The following is a 16,275-nucleotide window of genomic DNA, read 5'->3' as shown; positions in this document are numbered from 1 at the left end:
ATCTTTTGTAAAACCTTACGATTAATTTCTAGTGGTATGATTTCTCTTAAGATTTGGATTTGGTCCCAAAACACAATCCAATTATAGGATTTAAATTAGATGATATATTTTATCAGAAAAATGGGTTACAAAGGGGAATTAAAATCACACATTTTTTCACCTACCCTATCCCAAGTTCCAACTTCCATCTTTTGCAAAATGTTCTGTTTCAACAAACACCCCAATTTTTTTTTATGAAGACTTCTAGGGCTAGGAAGTCCTAGGGCTAGGAAGTCCTTCTGAAGCCCCCATCAAACAAGTTCTTTGCCACAAAAATATGAACATATTTTTCTTCATTACTTTTACTTTTCTTTTTTTATTTAAAAAAAAAAATAGAATTATAATATGATACTGACCATCATTATCCACACCATTCCTTAAAACAAGTTGTCAACAACCCACTACAAACAAATGTAGGTGTTCTAATAATACAGAGCCATCTTAAGTAGAACCACCATATTGTTAGCCATCATGGCTTTGCTGGACCAGCATGATAACAAAAACAAAAAAAAAAAAAAAAAGATGTAGTTATACCCGTAGCTTTAACCTGGTACTAACCAACCTTCACATGACCTGTCTTCTCCCGATTCTGGAAGACTCTAACAACCGCCATCCCATCACCATCGTCATCCCGAACCCTCCATGAGCGGTCTTTTTTCCTCTGAGGCTTCTTGTGTTGTTTATAGGATGCTTTCGCAGGCTTTTTCTTAACCATAACCTCCTTGGAAGCTAGTCCATTATCCATGTCAAACGAATTGAGATCATTCAGTACATGCTCTGAAATGGGTGTACTATCACCTTCACTATTTGGAGCGCTTTCAGCATCAGATGAATCTGATTCATGCATCTCGGACAAGCTGGATGTGGTGGCATCCTCCATGCCAGGTTCTTCATTTGACAATCCGGGTGGCATTTCAAAATGTTGAAGTTTCCCATCAATGTAATCCTTCAAAATTTGTCGGGCAGCTCTAGTCTCATCTGGCAGCCCACTTGAGGCAACATACCCACGAGAGGCACAATAAGCTCTCAAAAATTCTGACGCTAGAGGGGGACGAGACTGTGGCTCATAAGGCTTGGGTTTTGGCAAACTAATTTTGTAGACATTCTCAATTATGAGTCTAGGTACACTATTTGCCACAACCTGTACAGCCTCCCTGTGCTCACTCATTCGATCAATTGGCAAAACTCCAGAAGCAATCATCTCATATCTTGAGCTAGTAAAGGATGGAAATACTAATCCAGGGCAATCACATAGTGTTAGTTCATCAGACATTATCAATGTTTGGAAATGCTTTGTCTTCCCTGGGGTCGAGGTGACACCTGTCCGTTTCTCACCTACCAAAGCATTGATAGTTGAGCTTTTCCCCACATTAGGGTACCCCACAAATCCCACTACTACACTTTTAGATGCTGTATTTCCTGCAACATTTTCACCAAGAGAATGAGCATGAGGAGGAGGAGAAACACCAGAACCTGATTTCCCCCTCATCATGGTTATCTCCTCTGCTTCAAACTGTAAACGGGCTAAAAGTTCCTCCCTCCCATATATTTTTGTATCAGCGCCATCTGATTCTTGCCAGTTAGTTTGCATCTCTAACGGAACACCAAGTTTTTTTCCTTCAAGAGCTGCAGAAGCAGCCTTAGCTGACCAGAAAACAAAAAGAATCCCATGAAGGCGGAAGTATTTTGCCCATTTGTCTCTGCAATTATGTCCAGATATAAAAGGTCTAAGATGTGGGAAAATTTGGAAGTTGTCAGGTAGCAGCAGAAATGTCGATAATTTAACATATAAGATGCTAACCTGACAGAAAATGGTAAAAGATCTGCCTTGTTAATAAGAAGCAACGTCCTCTTGTGCGCATCAATTTCTCGTGCATATGCCTGCATTTGAACAAAATCAATATCATGTCAATATGTCTGGTTATGAAATCAGCTCCATGTTAGATCAAATGGAGAAATGGAGGAAAGGAGGAGGCCAGCTGCAAGTGTATCTTCGTGGTAGGCCATACAGAATAAGTTGCCTTCCCTGGTGAATTTGCAGCATAGAGGCATACATGTGGTTCCTGTCTGCCATAATTGTATGCTGAGTTCTGATTCTAGAGACCATCTATTTTTTTATTGCAGCTTTGCTCAAACCATATGGAGATGGCTAGCCGAGCTATTCAATTGAGACTGGAGTACTGTCAGTAACTTTGATAAATTGGAGTGGTTTGTCTCTAAAATCTCTACCAAGCATCTCTGCAGTAAATTGCTGAAACTAACATTTACATATACCTTGCGGCATATTTGGTGGAGTCTGAATCAAAAGTTTCTTGATGAAATTATTGCCAATCCTATTCAGACAGCTCGTCAAATTATTTGGAATGTTGCAGACACTCTGGCCATTAATCTACAAGATCTGGTGGGAATGTTCAACTTATAGTCACTGAGTGTTGTGTCCATGTTTGATATTTCTTGTTGGATTGTTTAGGAGCTTGTGCTCTACCTTCTTTGTTCCGTGTTCCCCTTTGTGGGTTTTTCTTGTTTCTTTCCCTGCTTGCCAATTTTTTGAAGTGGATGTTTCTAATTGTTCTGTTGTTTGGAGGGTTTCCTCATTGTTTTTAGCCTTTTTGGCTGCTTAATAACGCGTGCTTAGAAAAAATAAATAAATAAATCAAACTTCATTGTCTTTAATCAAAAGTAGATCCATTTACCTATTTACCTTAACTATTCATCAGTGAATGTGAATGTGAATGTCTACGGAATCCAGGTGTTGAAATCTTAAAAGGTGGGCCCCCCTCCTCTACATGAGTATAGATAATTCCTTCTACGTGATTTTCTTAATATTTTCAACACCTCCAGTTTTCGCCATCCTTTAGGGTCTATTTGGAGCAATTTCTAATAACAGTTCATTGTTCTCAGAGCTGTATAAAACAGAAATCAAGGTCAAAAATTATATTCTTCGTTTTTTTTTCCCCCACCCAGTTAAAAGTATAAAAAGGACTTAAGCACCGTGTCATCAAATTTTTATCAAAGAACACGTTTAAGAGAATTCAGTTACGAGAAGTTGAGAACTACAATAAAGAGCCACTAAGTGAAGAAGTAGTGGGTCTGACCTTTACGATTACAACTCCCAGATTAAGTAAAAGAAGATCCTAATGGAGTTCAAAGTTACTTTTCTTGACAAGTACAACACTGTCGAAAGCAAAACTAGAACACTGCACTTTATCTTGAGGGTGGCAAGAGATATGACTGAAGCTAACAGTTGGTGGTAATGGGTTTCACGATGACTGGCAAGAGAGATAACTGAAGCTAACAGTTGGTGGTAATGGGTTTCACGATGACTGGCAACATGCTAACAATATGACTACATAAATCATAATTCTGAAAATACAGCCGCCAGCTAATAATGCACATAAAAAAAGCAATGTGTTAATGGATACAACTATATAAATAGCTAATTCTGAGAGCAAAGATACCTAATGAACATAAGATAGAAGATACAGGTAATCTTCCATTTGTCAAGTTGGATTTTTTGGCAATGATTTTCATGCTGATTTTCTTATATTTAACAACGAGAAGGGAAGCTAATATTAGAGTAGAAGGAAAATTCTCAAGCTCTAAGAAATATCTTGGTTAAGCAACAACTAGTTAAACAAACGCAACAAATACACACCTGTCAGAGAATAATAAAAGATCACATTCACTCTAGTTTATAATTAAAAAAAACAAAAAGGAAAATAAAAGTAACAGTTTATGGAAAGAAGGAAAGACATGTTGCAAAGAAATTTGATGACCTTCGCACCACAAATGCTCAAGTTTGTGCAAGGGGCAAAGAAGATTCCCTAAGATCAAATGTACAATCCTCCCTTCAATTAAATTTAGGTACTGCTACATAATGCTATATCTTCAAATGAAAGCTTGAAAAGAAGTCCCCGGGCCCCCCCCGCCCCCGGTAACAAGGAACCCTTCCAACCCGGTGGTCTTCATTAGTACACGAGACTACAAGGCAAACCCCAAATATGTGCAATAACCCCAAACCACACATATCATTTAAGGTATTCTTGCGCCCTGTGAGAGTCAAACCCAGTACGTCCGCGTTACAGTTCGCCCCAGGAGAACCCATAACCACTGGGCCACCCATGCGGGTTAAAGCTTGAGTAAAGTTTAAAGTCATTAATGTAATTACAGCTATAAAAATAATAACAAATAAATAAAACAATACCAGCACATTGCATTTTATAGTACCAAAGTTCTGAAGATGTGCTTAATATGTGTGTGTAGAATGTCACCTACTATTAGATTTTGGTTAATAATATACTTGCATCCTCCAAATTTTTTAGAGAATAATTTGCCAAAAGTTTTTCCTAAATATGCCATGTTATTCTGTCACTCTATTTAAGCAGTGTCTAAACTAGAAACATAAATTTCTTACCTCAAGATCAGGGCAACGGTAGAAAAGCGGGTCTCGTGCATCAACCACCATCACAAGCTGGAGAGAGAGAGAGAGAGATCAGCGTTTACACAAGGTCAATCAACTATCCAAAAAGAAACACTAAACCAAAATTTATAAAATCAAGGAAAAGGAAGGGAAAAATTTTGAATGACCACTTTAACCAAGCTCATATGAGATTGTTGATTGTTTCCTCAACTCCCAATTAATAAAAAAATTGATCTCCATTTTTTATTACACTTTGTAATAAGAAATTAACTAAAGAGATACAAAATAACAAATAGAGGAAGATGAAGATCCAAATGCAATTTATATGAAGGGGGTATCAATGGCTGATTAAAATTTGTAAACACCTTTTTAAGGATAACTTAAAAAATCCGTCATCAGCACCTGGTCATTTCTTGGGCTATTTTTTGGGATAGCTTTGATCCTGGATCTGGACTTCAATGTTATTTTCTATGGAAATTGCATTGAACATCTCTTCAATGGAGAAAAATACTTAAGAGGTCCACTTTTCATGAGTAGAATGCGGATCACGACTTATGAGCAAAAGATACATAAATGGATGGAACATGAAAAACTGATGAGATCCATGCTTAATAAAATTACAGCCTGAAAAATTTTACCAAATACGAATAACCATCACAGTTTCTAAGTATCAGCTATGCAAACTGAAATAAGTTGGAGGATCTAGCATGCATCACAGTTCTAAGACAACTCTTAAACTGATAACTCATATGCAACGGGAAATTGCATAGAACGCTTCTCATCTTCATCATCATTGTCGGAGTTATAAGAGTTTATTTTGTACTTCTACTAGTTCTATTACTAGTGAGAAGTGAGTGTTGTCATATTTTTTTTAAGATCTGAACAAAGAATTTTCTACTTTTCAGCTACCTAAAATACCCTCTCCTCTCGATTCTTCGGGCTCCTAAAGACACCATACTAATGCCAGGTTGGGTAGAAAAGAACTTGTGCGGCCTATCTCATTTAATCAGAAAATATTTCACCAGATAGACATGAGAAGGATGAATACAAAAGGGGTAGGTAAATATGAAAAGGCATGAACAGGAATTCAAATGTTCATGCTTCAAAAATGAGAGAATATAAAAAATAATAAGGCAGAACATGATGGTTCTATAGTCCTTTGGGAATGCTAGCACTTGTTAGGACTGTTGCTTCCACATGATTTGTAGTCCTGTTTCCATTTTTACATTTCTTCTAAGTTTTCTTTTATCTTTGTACCGGAAATGGTTCTATTATTTTCCTATGATATACTGTGAAGGTATGCCTTTCACTAATCTCTGTACTTTTTAGTTCTTTTATACAACAACCCCCATTCAGGAAATAAAAAATAAAACTGCAGAAAATAATTCATCATTTCTGCTAACAGCAAAAACAAATAAGGTGCTGCAATATTTTTGCCGGTTGATATTTTAATATTATATAATAAAACTTCCTTCTAATGGGTAGCCAACGACATGGTACATTTTCTCCTCTGCAACACTATAATATTATCCATTGTGAGACATATTAAGGATGTGTGATCTACCAAGTATGCAATCTGCTCTAACAAACACTATTACTCAAAAACTGTTAACAGCTTTGCCTGTTTTCCATGATAAACTGCTATCTACAAATAGAGATGGTAAATGGGAAGGGCAAGGACAACCCAATGTCAAAAATTCAGGACCAGGACCAGGACATCACTGGTCAAAGGGTTGGACAAGGACAACCCAGAACAAAGAAGCCCAAGCTAGCATCTAGCCTTCCTACCTAGACTCATGTACAAATGTCTGGTGTGGTTATGTCTAAGAGTCAGATCTATCAAATCTCCAAAACCAAGGACACACAGACAAGGGTAAAACGACGTCTTTATGTAATATTTGAATATTACATGGTACTTCACAAGTTCTGAAGCACTAATTTGACAAAAGGAACATAATAAAAGAGTTCTCAGGAACTTGCACTTATGAAAAGTAAAAGTTTTTTTTTTTCCAGCAAGTATCGCAACCCAAACAACTTTGAAAGATCAGTAGAACTAACAAACTTCACCATCAGCTAAAACAAAATTGAAAAAACTGAAGCTTTAATTAACTGGAAGAGTTTTTTTTTTTTTTTTTTTTTGGGGGGGGGGGGGGGGGGGCGGGTGTGGGGACCGAGAAAAGGAGCAGATAGATTATATTCTTTAGCTGGAGATTGCTTTTCCATTCTCTTAAGAACTTCTTTTGGTTAAATATATGTTATAGAGAGGGAGAGAGACTCCGGAGGAGAAAAGAGGACCAATTAGGCATGAAAATAAAAAATAATAATAACAACATATAAAAGAAAAGAACAAAAGAATGATAGAGGAAGAAGGTATCAAATAACACAGAGTACATCAAAATTATCATTTTCCTCTAAGCAGAAAAAACATAAACAAACATGAGTTTTATACTCTTCTAATCTCATCTATTGAACTGCGTTACAAAGCAGACATCCACTTAAATAGAAGCACACTCTTTAAGTGCAGAATATACAATTCTCTAAAACACGACATGGCCTTACCAGATCACTGCGTTCAACCACACGCCAAAGTTGTCTCCAGATATCTAGGTTCTTCTCGAATGGAGTAAGAACAAGCTTCTCATTCTCCTCAAGTCTGCAGGAATAATTTGCTTAGAGGGTATAATTATAAGGACATGAACATAAAAAATATAAAAAATTAAAAACAAAACGAGAAGAAATCGAACAGGATATAAGAGTTCAAATTAGATAAAAGATAAATAAACAATAAAAGATAACAATAAGAATATGCATGAAACAAAGACCAAGTGATTTTTCAAAAAAATTATCATTAGATTATAGTGATAGGGAAATTAAAAGGCATAAGCTCTCACTTGGCATGTGGAACAACTGGGGCTCAGAATCAGAAATTGCTCAACCCCAATATAAAGTGGGCCACAAGAAACTAAACTGTGATTCTATGCTTCAATTTTCTGAAATGGAAAATAGGTATATCAACTAACTGTTCAAATGTTGTTTAACTTAAAAATAAAATTCAAAGAGGTTCATAGTGGGGAACAACAAAAGCACAGAAAAGAAGAAGAGGTTCATAGTGGCGAACAACAAAAGCACAGAAAATAACATAACCCTACACCTATTCTTAGGCATTACAGTTTCTTTATTACAATAACCACTTGTTTTGTTAATGTTGTACCAATCAATCTCATGTAATGAATTTTTATCATAGAATTATTCAACAAAAACTTAGCATCAATGATAAAATGTAAACAAATGACGTATTGAAGCTATGAAATGTTGTTGCAAAAGCCTCCCATGACTCCTCTCGTATAAACACATGATGTTCCAAATGTTTTGGGTTGCTACCTAAGTAATTCCGTATCATATGTCAGTATATCACAAACATTCCAAACATTTTGGGTTCCTTCCAAAGTAGTTCAATTTGTTCATCAATAGCTGATTGGTCTGAAGCTTTTCCATTTCCAGATTTATTCATATAGCCGCATCTGAATTTTTTTTTCTTATATTTACTTTTGACCATTTTAAATCTTTTCATTAAAAATTTGGATAAAAATTCTTACCGCATACTGCAAGAATCAAGATATTAGTGTCATCCAATCAAATGAACTATAATTCCATCCCTTGCCAAGAAGAAGTATTATTCCACCTTAACTCCTGATTTAATAAAATTGAAAATTGCAACATGAATTCTGATTCAATTTTGGCAACTAATAAGCCCTAATTAACAGATCAAAGAATATAATATCTTCAATAATTCAAGAAGTAACGAATCTTGAAGAAAAGTTCTTTTTCCCGCATAGATAACTTCTGTCAGCAACAAAGTAAAAGAGAAGGAAATCAAGTTGAATTGGGTCATCCTCGGACGATATCTTTACATGGTAACCTCGTTTTTTTCATTAACCCTCTTCCCAAAAAACTAAAAACAAACATTCCCCTCCTCTCTTCCAAGACAACTTCCTTCAACAAGAAAGTAAGAGAGAAGAAAATTAAATTGCATTGGGTCATCCTACACTGATATTTTTAGATGTTCAGCTCATTTATTTCCCCCATATTAAACTAATCATGTAAAAAACTTTCTTTTTTCAAAAAATGGTCCTTTTACCCCTTGGAAGAAAGTCCCTCGAAGCTCCTCTTGCACACCCTAATTTTTACCATTGGGGAAAGCTGAAATAAAAACTGTATTTTTTTTAACAAGTAAAAACTGTGGATATGATAGCCTGCGGATTGATGGATGATATGGCCTTAAAGATAGCGGAATGGAAACATAGGATTCATGTAGCTGACCCCAAGTAGTTGGGAAAAGGGCTTGGTTGTTGTTGTTGTTGTTTTATAAGTAAAAACTGTATCAGAGGCCACTAGAAGCAGTTTAAACAGTTTTTAGTTCCTTCTCCCCCTTGTAACCCCCCAGCAACTTGTAACATGTAGCATGATATGTATGATTCTGTGTTACAAAGACCAATATTTAATTTTCATTTACCCATAAAATAGTGAATAAAACAATAATAATAATAATAATTGAAATATATATATATTTCATTAAATGTTTGCTTATGTGCCTGAATCAAACATCACATGATTACATGACCTAAACCTAACCTTGCAAGGCTGCGACGCCAGACCAAAAAAGCTTGTCTTTCATTGAAATCGAGTTCCTCCACAGACATTTTAGTATTCCATGGTGGCCTGAAAAAAAATAAAAAATTCAAGATTCTGCACATACTCTAGAAAGTTGGGACCTATACCTTAGGCATAAGAAATACATGCCTGCGTGGAACACGTAGACTGCTAGCATGCAACGCCTCCTCTTTCTTCTGTTGTTCTCTCCTCTCCTCAGGTGTCATGTTGCTGATGCTGGAACTCGAGTCCCTACACCCATAAATCAAGCCATGGGCATTACAAAATAATCCACTCAAGCACATGGATAGGGAAACTTTTTTTGTTTTTTTAGTGCGTGTGTTGGGTGGGTGGGGGGAGGCGTGACAAGGAGAAGACCATACATATGTTAATAGGCATGAGTTTTATGACAGATACAACAACTATACGGCCTCAAGAAGAAGCAAGGATGGCAAGGAACACAATATGCTGAAACAATATTTGCAATACCATTAGGGAGTAAATCTATAACATCTACACATAAATAAATGCTAAGCAAATAAATCTGCAATATATTTTCAACAAGTAAATCTGTCTTCCTTCATTAATAGTATGATGCAAAACAGGTTGTGGTGGAAGAAAATAGCAATCAAAAAAATTATAGAGATATCAGTCATGTCATAATATTCAAGCTATCCAACACAACAAAGCATTTTTTCAACTATTTAAGGTCAGATATAATTTTGTTTCATCATGGTCATAATCTCAATTAAACATTATTTAATTATATCAATCCCATCTCTCTCAACTCATACTAGTTTTGGTGTTCCCTTCCAGTAACATTACCCTCAATAACCACCACACCACTATCCAACACAACAAAGCATTTTTTCAACTATTTAAGGTCAGATATAATTTTGTTTCATCATGGTCATAGCCTCAATTAAACATTATTTAATTATATCAATCCAATCTCTCTCAACTCATAATAGTTTTGGTCTTCCCTTCCGGTAACATTACCCTCAAAAACCACCACACCACATCACTTTTCTTAACCACTACAGCTGTCTGGACATGGCCAAACCATCTTAATAGGTTTTTTCCATTTTACCTCCAATAAGTGCTACTTCAACCATCTCACGAAAAACATGTTCATTTCTAACTTTATATTTTTTCTTATCTTGCCACACATATATACCAACATTTCATTTTTTGCAACCCTCATTTCATGAAAAGGTTTTTTCTTAGCCAAACAACATTATGGCGTCCCTACAGTATGGATAACATTAATCCATAAAGTTAAAAATGTCAATGCAAAATTGGGAGTGGGGAAAGAAAAATAAAATAGAAAGAAAGAAAATATAGATATATTAGTAATGTCATGATATTCTAAAGATCAATTAAATAAAACACAAAGCAAATACATTAGCAAGGGAGCACATATTATAAAAATTGTCAATTTTGGTAACAGAGTCGAAGCGTGTCCCTTCCAGTACTAACCTCCTTAATGCAGTAAATAATGAGAAACTAATTTGAATATCATGCAAAAAAATGAGACTGAATCATCATCCATATTATCAACACAAGTCCGGTGGCCAGAACTCTTAGCTGCCTCTCCATTGAGAATGCCCAAACAACTAATTCTTTAAATCTAGTCAATAAGGATTCGATAAAATCCCAACCCATAAAGCAAATAGGAGAGGAAAGAGATAAATTTACCAAGCAAGCTTGTATAGAATGACAACTATGGAGGCCAAAATTTACCTAACAATGCACGCTGAATTAAAACATAATGCTCACATAATTAAAACATAATGCTCACATAATTAAAACATAATGACCTCTGCATGATGCAAAAACATATGCTTTTGATCATAATCGAATACCTAATTTTCTGCATAGCCATCTTTATGATTTTTAAAGGCAGTTGAAACTCACGGCACAAGTAGGCAGCAAATGAACAAGAAAAGCTTCAAGCTTGGCTAGTTTTTGTTCATTAAGTAAACAAGCCAATCTTAAGCCTAAATATGGCTCGTCTATTAGAAGAACAATTGAACAGTGGCAGACTTAGCCTTAGTTGAGTTCAGCTTGGTTTATTTGCAGCAAAACCTTCAGGCTAACCTTCAAATGAAGTTTGAAATTGTTCTATATGAAAGAATAACATTAAACAAAACCTACAACACATTTAGGTGTTTTTTCCCTCCCTTTCCTAACACTAAACATAATCTGCAACTCATTTAGTTTTTTTTTTTCCTCCTCGGCAACCAAACATTAGTATAACCCATCAAATTCATTTAAGCATTTTTTTTTTTGTATGAACTAAATGATATATTTATATATATAGAGAAAGAGAGAACATGAAACATGGTGATATTAGAGAAAGAAAGAACATGAAACATGGTGATATTGAACATGAAAAAATTGTGAATGCAATTAACGTACGGATCGATGAGAAGATTGGGAATTGGGTTCTCGAGGGAGAAGAGGTTTTCTGTCTCTTCGGCCTGTTGGATGACAGCGTCGATATTGCTGACTTCGGTGATTGATTCGAGCACCTTCTTTTGATTATTCTTATAGAATTGACCCTTCTCTTTGGATTGTTGGATCATCTGATTGTGGTGCTTCACTAGGGACCTTCCTAGCCCCGTTTTCTCGCTCTTCCCCATCAGTTCTTGACTGGTTTATGAAACCCAAAAACCCCAACACCCCCCAATACTCTTTCTCTCTCTTCCCTACTCTTCTCTTCTCTTCTCTTCCCTCCCCTGTCGAGCTTTCTATCCAACGGCGGTGGTGAGGAGTAGGTTTGCAAATCGAAAACGTTCTCTTTTTCTTTTCTTTTTATCTTTTCGTTTTTTTTCTCCCTATATTTATAGTTTAAGTAATTTACAATGACAGGCCCTGACGTTTAGGCTTACTACAGGCAGATATAAAATGATCTCTTTTGAATAATGACTCCTTCGACTTTAATAAAATTAACAAAAATATTCCAATAATATTCTTGTCCTTTGAGGCTTTGACTGACCTATTTAAATATTTAAATTATATTTTTAAATTTTATAACACATATTATAAAACCAAACTAATCCTCTCTAATAATATATTCTCGCATTAATAAATCAAATTTCACCATTACCATCACCAATATTTACTTCAACATTCGGTAGTAAATTTACATGCATATATAATTACTAATAAAACACATATATGATATAAGCAGAAGTAAAAGTATGTATTTGTAAAGGACAAAATTATATGTAAGTGTTATAAGTAAATGTGGGGTCAATCATTAAATGCATTGCTGGCATTATATGAAGTTGTATGTTTGAGGAAAATGAATGGATTGTGTGTCCGGGCGTGGGATGTTAAAGAGAAGTGAGGGAAAATTATAGCGAATTAGAAGTGAAAATTTGTCTATAAATATAAATGAATTCTGATAAGAATATACATCGAAAAGAGAAGAAGTAATAGAAACTCTTCATTCCTTTTCATCTATAGTGTTTTATAATTTTTTTGGCTCTATATTTTGTTTTATATTTCTAACAATGAGAATAATTTTGCATTATTATTTATTATATATAAATAATATTATAAAAATATATTATTCATTGAAATAAATAACATTCTAAAAATTTAAAATAAATTATAAAAAATAAAAATAATTTTGCATATATAATTTTTAGTTTAGGATTTTTATTGCGATATATTTTGATATAGTATTGTTGTTTATGTATTTATTAAGATAAATCATATATTTCTTTGTTTAATTAAATTTTCTTGTATTAAATTTTAGTATTTCCTACTACAATATGTGATTCGATTTCTTTTTTTTAATTAAATAAATATTTTTTTAATATTATATATTTTCTTCTTTAATTAGATTTCCTTTATGGTAAAATATATATATATATATATATATATAATTCCATTTATTGAATTTCAATAATTCAGTTTTTAAATATTATATATTTTATTCTCTAATTAAATTTCCTACAATTATATTATTATTATTAACTAAGTTTTTTAATACTATATATTTCCTTCTCTAATTATATTTTCCTTTTATTTAATTTCAATATTTCCTAATTCTATATTATTATTGTTAGTATTTTCTGCTATTATATTATTAAATAAATTAATACACAAAAATTCAATTATTGATATATTTTGATATAGAAATGTTGCTATGTATTTTATTGAAATAAATTATACATTTTCTTTTACTAAAATTTAATTATTGATATATTTTTATTGAATTACAAGTAATTATATATGTGTTTAAATTTATTACTGAATGCCTAAGTACTTGTTGGTGGTGGTGTTGTTTGGTTTATTAATGTGAGAATACGTTGTTACAGAGTAAATTTGGTCCAATAAAATAACTTATAAAAGTTAAATAGATAATTTCAATAATTAAATTATCAAAAGGCAATAATGTAATTGGGAGTGATTTTGCTAGCTTTATTAAATTTACGGGGTGTGAGGTCAGGTTGTATTTGTCTGTAATAAATTATAAACATAAACCTCAAATAATGTCATTGTATATTACCCTTATATTTTGATGACTGTTCAAATTTTATCTTATACGGAGTAGTACTATTAGATACTATTAGCTTGTTTTAATTGTTGGGATGGCATATTCCATTTTATTTGCAGTTTAACTGTGGGAGAGTGGTTAGGCTATGTTAATTGAAAAAAATTTCTCCAATTCTAATTTCAAATATTTTTTATATTTTAAAATTTTTACCACATTTTGATAATCATTTATCATTTTTATTAATATCCACATTACATTATCAAATGCACTTAATTGGACAATAGCTTAACTTGTTTATAATTCAGTGTTGAATTAAGTTATTATCCAAATTAAAACAAACCTTTTTTATTTATAAAAATATATTTTTTTACAATAAATCGTTTTTAAAATGAATTTTCACATTAAATTTGAATACAAATATTTTAAAATTTCATGTATTTTTCATTTGTCTGCAACAAAATTTTCAAAGGCCTGCGTAATCTTTTATTCAAATGTTTCTAATTTCTAATTTTATATAGATAATATATAATCTTAAAAATACAAAATTATAAACTTTTATTTATCTATAAATTACTTGGATTGATCGGATTAGTATTACTTCTTTTTTTTTCAAAATTTGTTTCAAACAAAAGAAAATTTAAAATTTGGTAACCAAAATTGAAAAAAAAAAAATGCTTTACAGGACCTTAAACTCAATAAAAGGTAAAAAAATTACTAGACTTGAAATATAACGACCAGAGTGACCATTTAAGTGTAACATCGTATCATCATTCCTTCCATCCATATATTCCAATCCTTTCTTCATCTTCTACTACCCCACCCCCAAATATCATAAGCCATGACATTAATTTTATTTGTTATTTGATACAGTTTAGTCAAAATTTAATAAATTGTTATTAATTTTGTTCATCTATAGAATCAAATTTGCTAATAGATTTAAACGAGTTTGATAGTGGAAACTATAATTCAAATTATTTCAAGTTTTAGACCTTTGTATTAATGTACTTATTGTTGTTAATCATTATTATTTTTTTATCTTGCCCTCAGTGGCCATAAGTGTATTATATTGGTTGAATTATGTGGTATTAGGGTTTTTTTTTTTTTTTTTCAAATCAAAAAGAAAAAACTACAAGACAGGGTGAAGAGGGCCCGAGCAAATAAAAGATAAATCTTCCTTAATGGCATAAAGAAACCACGAAGGCCAAATAGACCAATGCAAGTCGCCACATTTATGGGCCAGTGCCCATTGACTAATTGACTAATTTTATGAGAAACACCATTGCAGTGACGAGGGATCCTACTTAAGTGCCCATTGACTAATTGACTAATTTTATGAGAAACACCGTTGCAGTGACGAGGGATCCTACTTAAGGACCAGTGAGGATGCGAAGAGCAGATAAGTCAAAATTCTTACGTGACCATAGCTAAGATGGGGGAAGAAGGGGTATTGCACATCACATTCAAACAATCACCCTCAACAATGCAAAAATCATATCCCCAAAAGGATAAATAAAAAAAAATAAATAAATAAATAAATAAATAATGAGGCTTTCTTTAAGAACCAAAGCTTCTGCTACTTCCGGAGATGAAACCCCTGTAAAGAAAAAAAATGCCACACGTATTGGCCGACCTCCATCATCTTTGAGAATGAGACCACCCCCAACCTCTTTACAGCTGTTACAAAAGGCTGCATCAAAATTAAGTTTAATCTTTCCAGTAGGGGGAGCACACCAACTCTGAGGTCTAGAATTAGAAACCATTGATAGTTGAAGACGCCCATATAGGTGAAGAAAGTGAAAAAATTCAAAAAAATTATGGAGAGCTCGTTCAAGAATGTTAGCCGGATCCCACTTAACAGAACTAAAAATCAAATCATTCTGCTCTTCCAAATTTGCCAACAAATAAAAGCTGCTAGACTAAAATGCTTGCCTAGATGAGGAAGAGACTTCCAGCTTGCAGACAAGGAGTACCAAAGATGATTCCATGATTTGAAATTTGAATTGGAAAAATCCAATCTTAGAGGGCTAAGCTTCCAGACAATTTGGGAATATGGGCACAAAAAAAAAGAGATGTAAAGCAGATTCGGCGTCCCCATCGCATACTCTACGTATAGGACCGTCAAAAAGCCTCATTTTACTCAAATTCAGCCTTGTAGGGAGTCTATCATGAGCACATTGCCAAAGAAAGAACTTAATCTTCTTCTATGTTTGAACGGACCATAAATCTTTCCAAAGTGGTTTAAATTCTTGAATGTGACTGCTTTCCGATTTATCCACTGAATGGATAGGAGGAGGATTTAAGCTTTCAATTTATTTGTAGGCAAATTTCATAGTAAAGGAGCCGGATGATGTACCATTCCAAACTTTAAAATCGGAAAGCCTAGAAGGATCATCTAAATCGGAAGATTTACGCTTCAGCTCATTGGAATTAATAATTGTCATTTGGGTTGAAGAAATCAATCTCGCCCTTCTCTTCCACAGGCGTTGGACAGAGAGACCTTTGGATCGTTGGGCACGAAGGAGGAGATTAATCCCTATCACCCATCTCTTTTAGTACATTAGGGGCAGGCAAGTAAGTACGAATGGGCAGTAACTGGGACGTATTGGGTTGAAAATTATCCCTTATGGTTAAGGAGGTAGCAGTGATGAAAAAA

At 33.7% G+C, this 16,275-nt stretch overlaps 1 protein-coding gene across 1 annotated transcript; it reads right to left on the bottom strand.

Annotated features, from left to right (window-relative positions):
- Positions 1 to 385: 385 nt before the first annotated feature.
- Positions 386 to 11,944, bottom strand: LOC132269081 (GTPase LSG1-2). Its single transcript, XM_059770104.1, has 7 exons — positions 11,531 to 11,944; positions 9,260 to 9,361; positions 9,092 to 9,178; positions 7,019 to 7,112; positions 4,454 to 4,510; positions 1,841 to 1,920; positions 386 to 1,739 (listed from the first exon to the last, which is right to left on the bottom strand). The coding sequence occupies exons 1-7, from the start codon at positions 11,752 to 11,754 to the stop codon at positions 593 to 595; spliced, it is 1,791 nt and encodes a 596-aa protein (XP_059626087.1). The 5' UTR covers positions 11,755 to 11,944; the 3' UTR covers positions 386 to 592.
- Between the last annotated feature and the right edge of the window lie 4,331 nt (positions 11,945 to 16,275).

Source organism: Cornus florida, unplaced genomic scaffold (genome assembly GCF_030987335.1).
Source record: "Cornus florida cultivar Cherokee Brave unplaced genomic scaffold, ASM3098733v1 CherokeeBrave_3.0.0_Hap2_Chr08, whole genome shotgun sequence".
NCBI classification, from domain to species: Eukaryota; Viridiplantae; Streptophyta; class Magnoliopsida; order Cornales; family Cornaceae; genus Cornus; species Cornus florida.
This window is presented reverse-complemented; position numbering and strand designations above follow the sequence as displayed.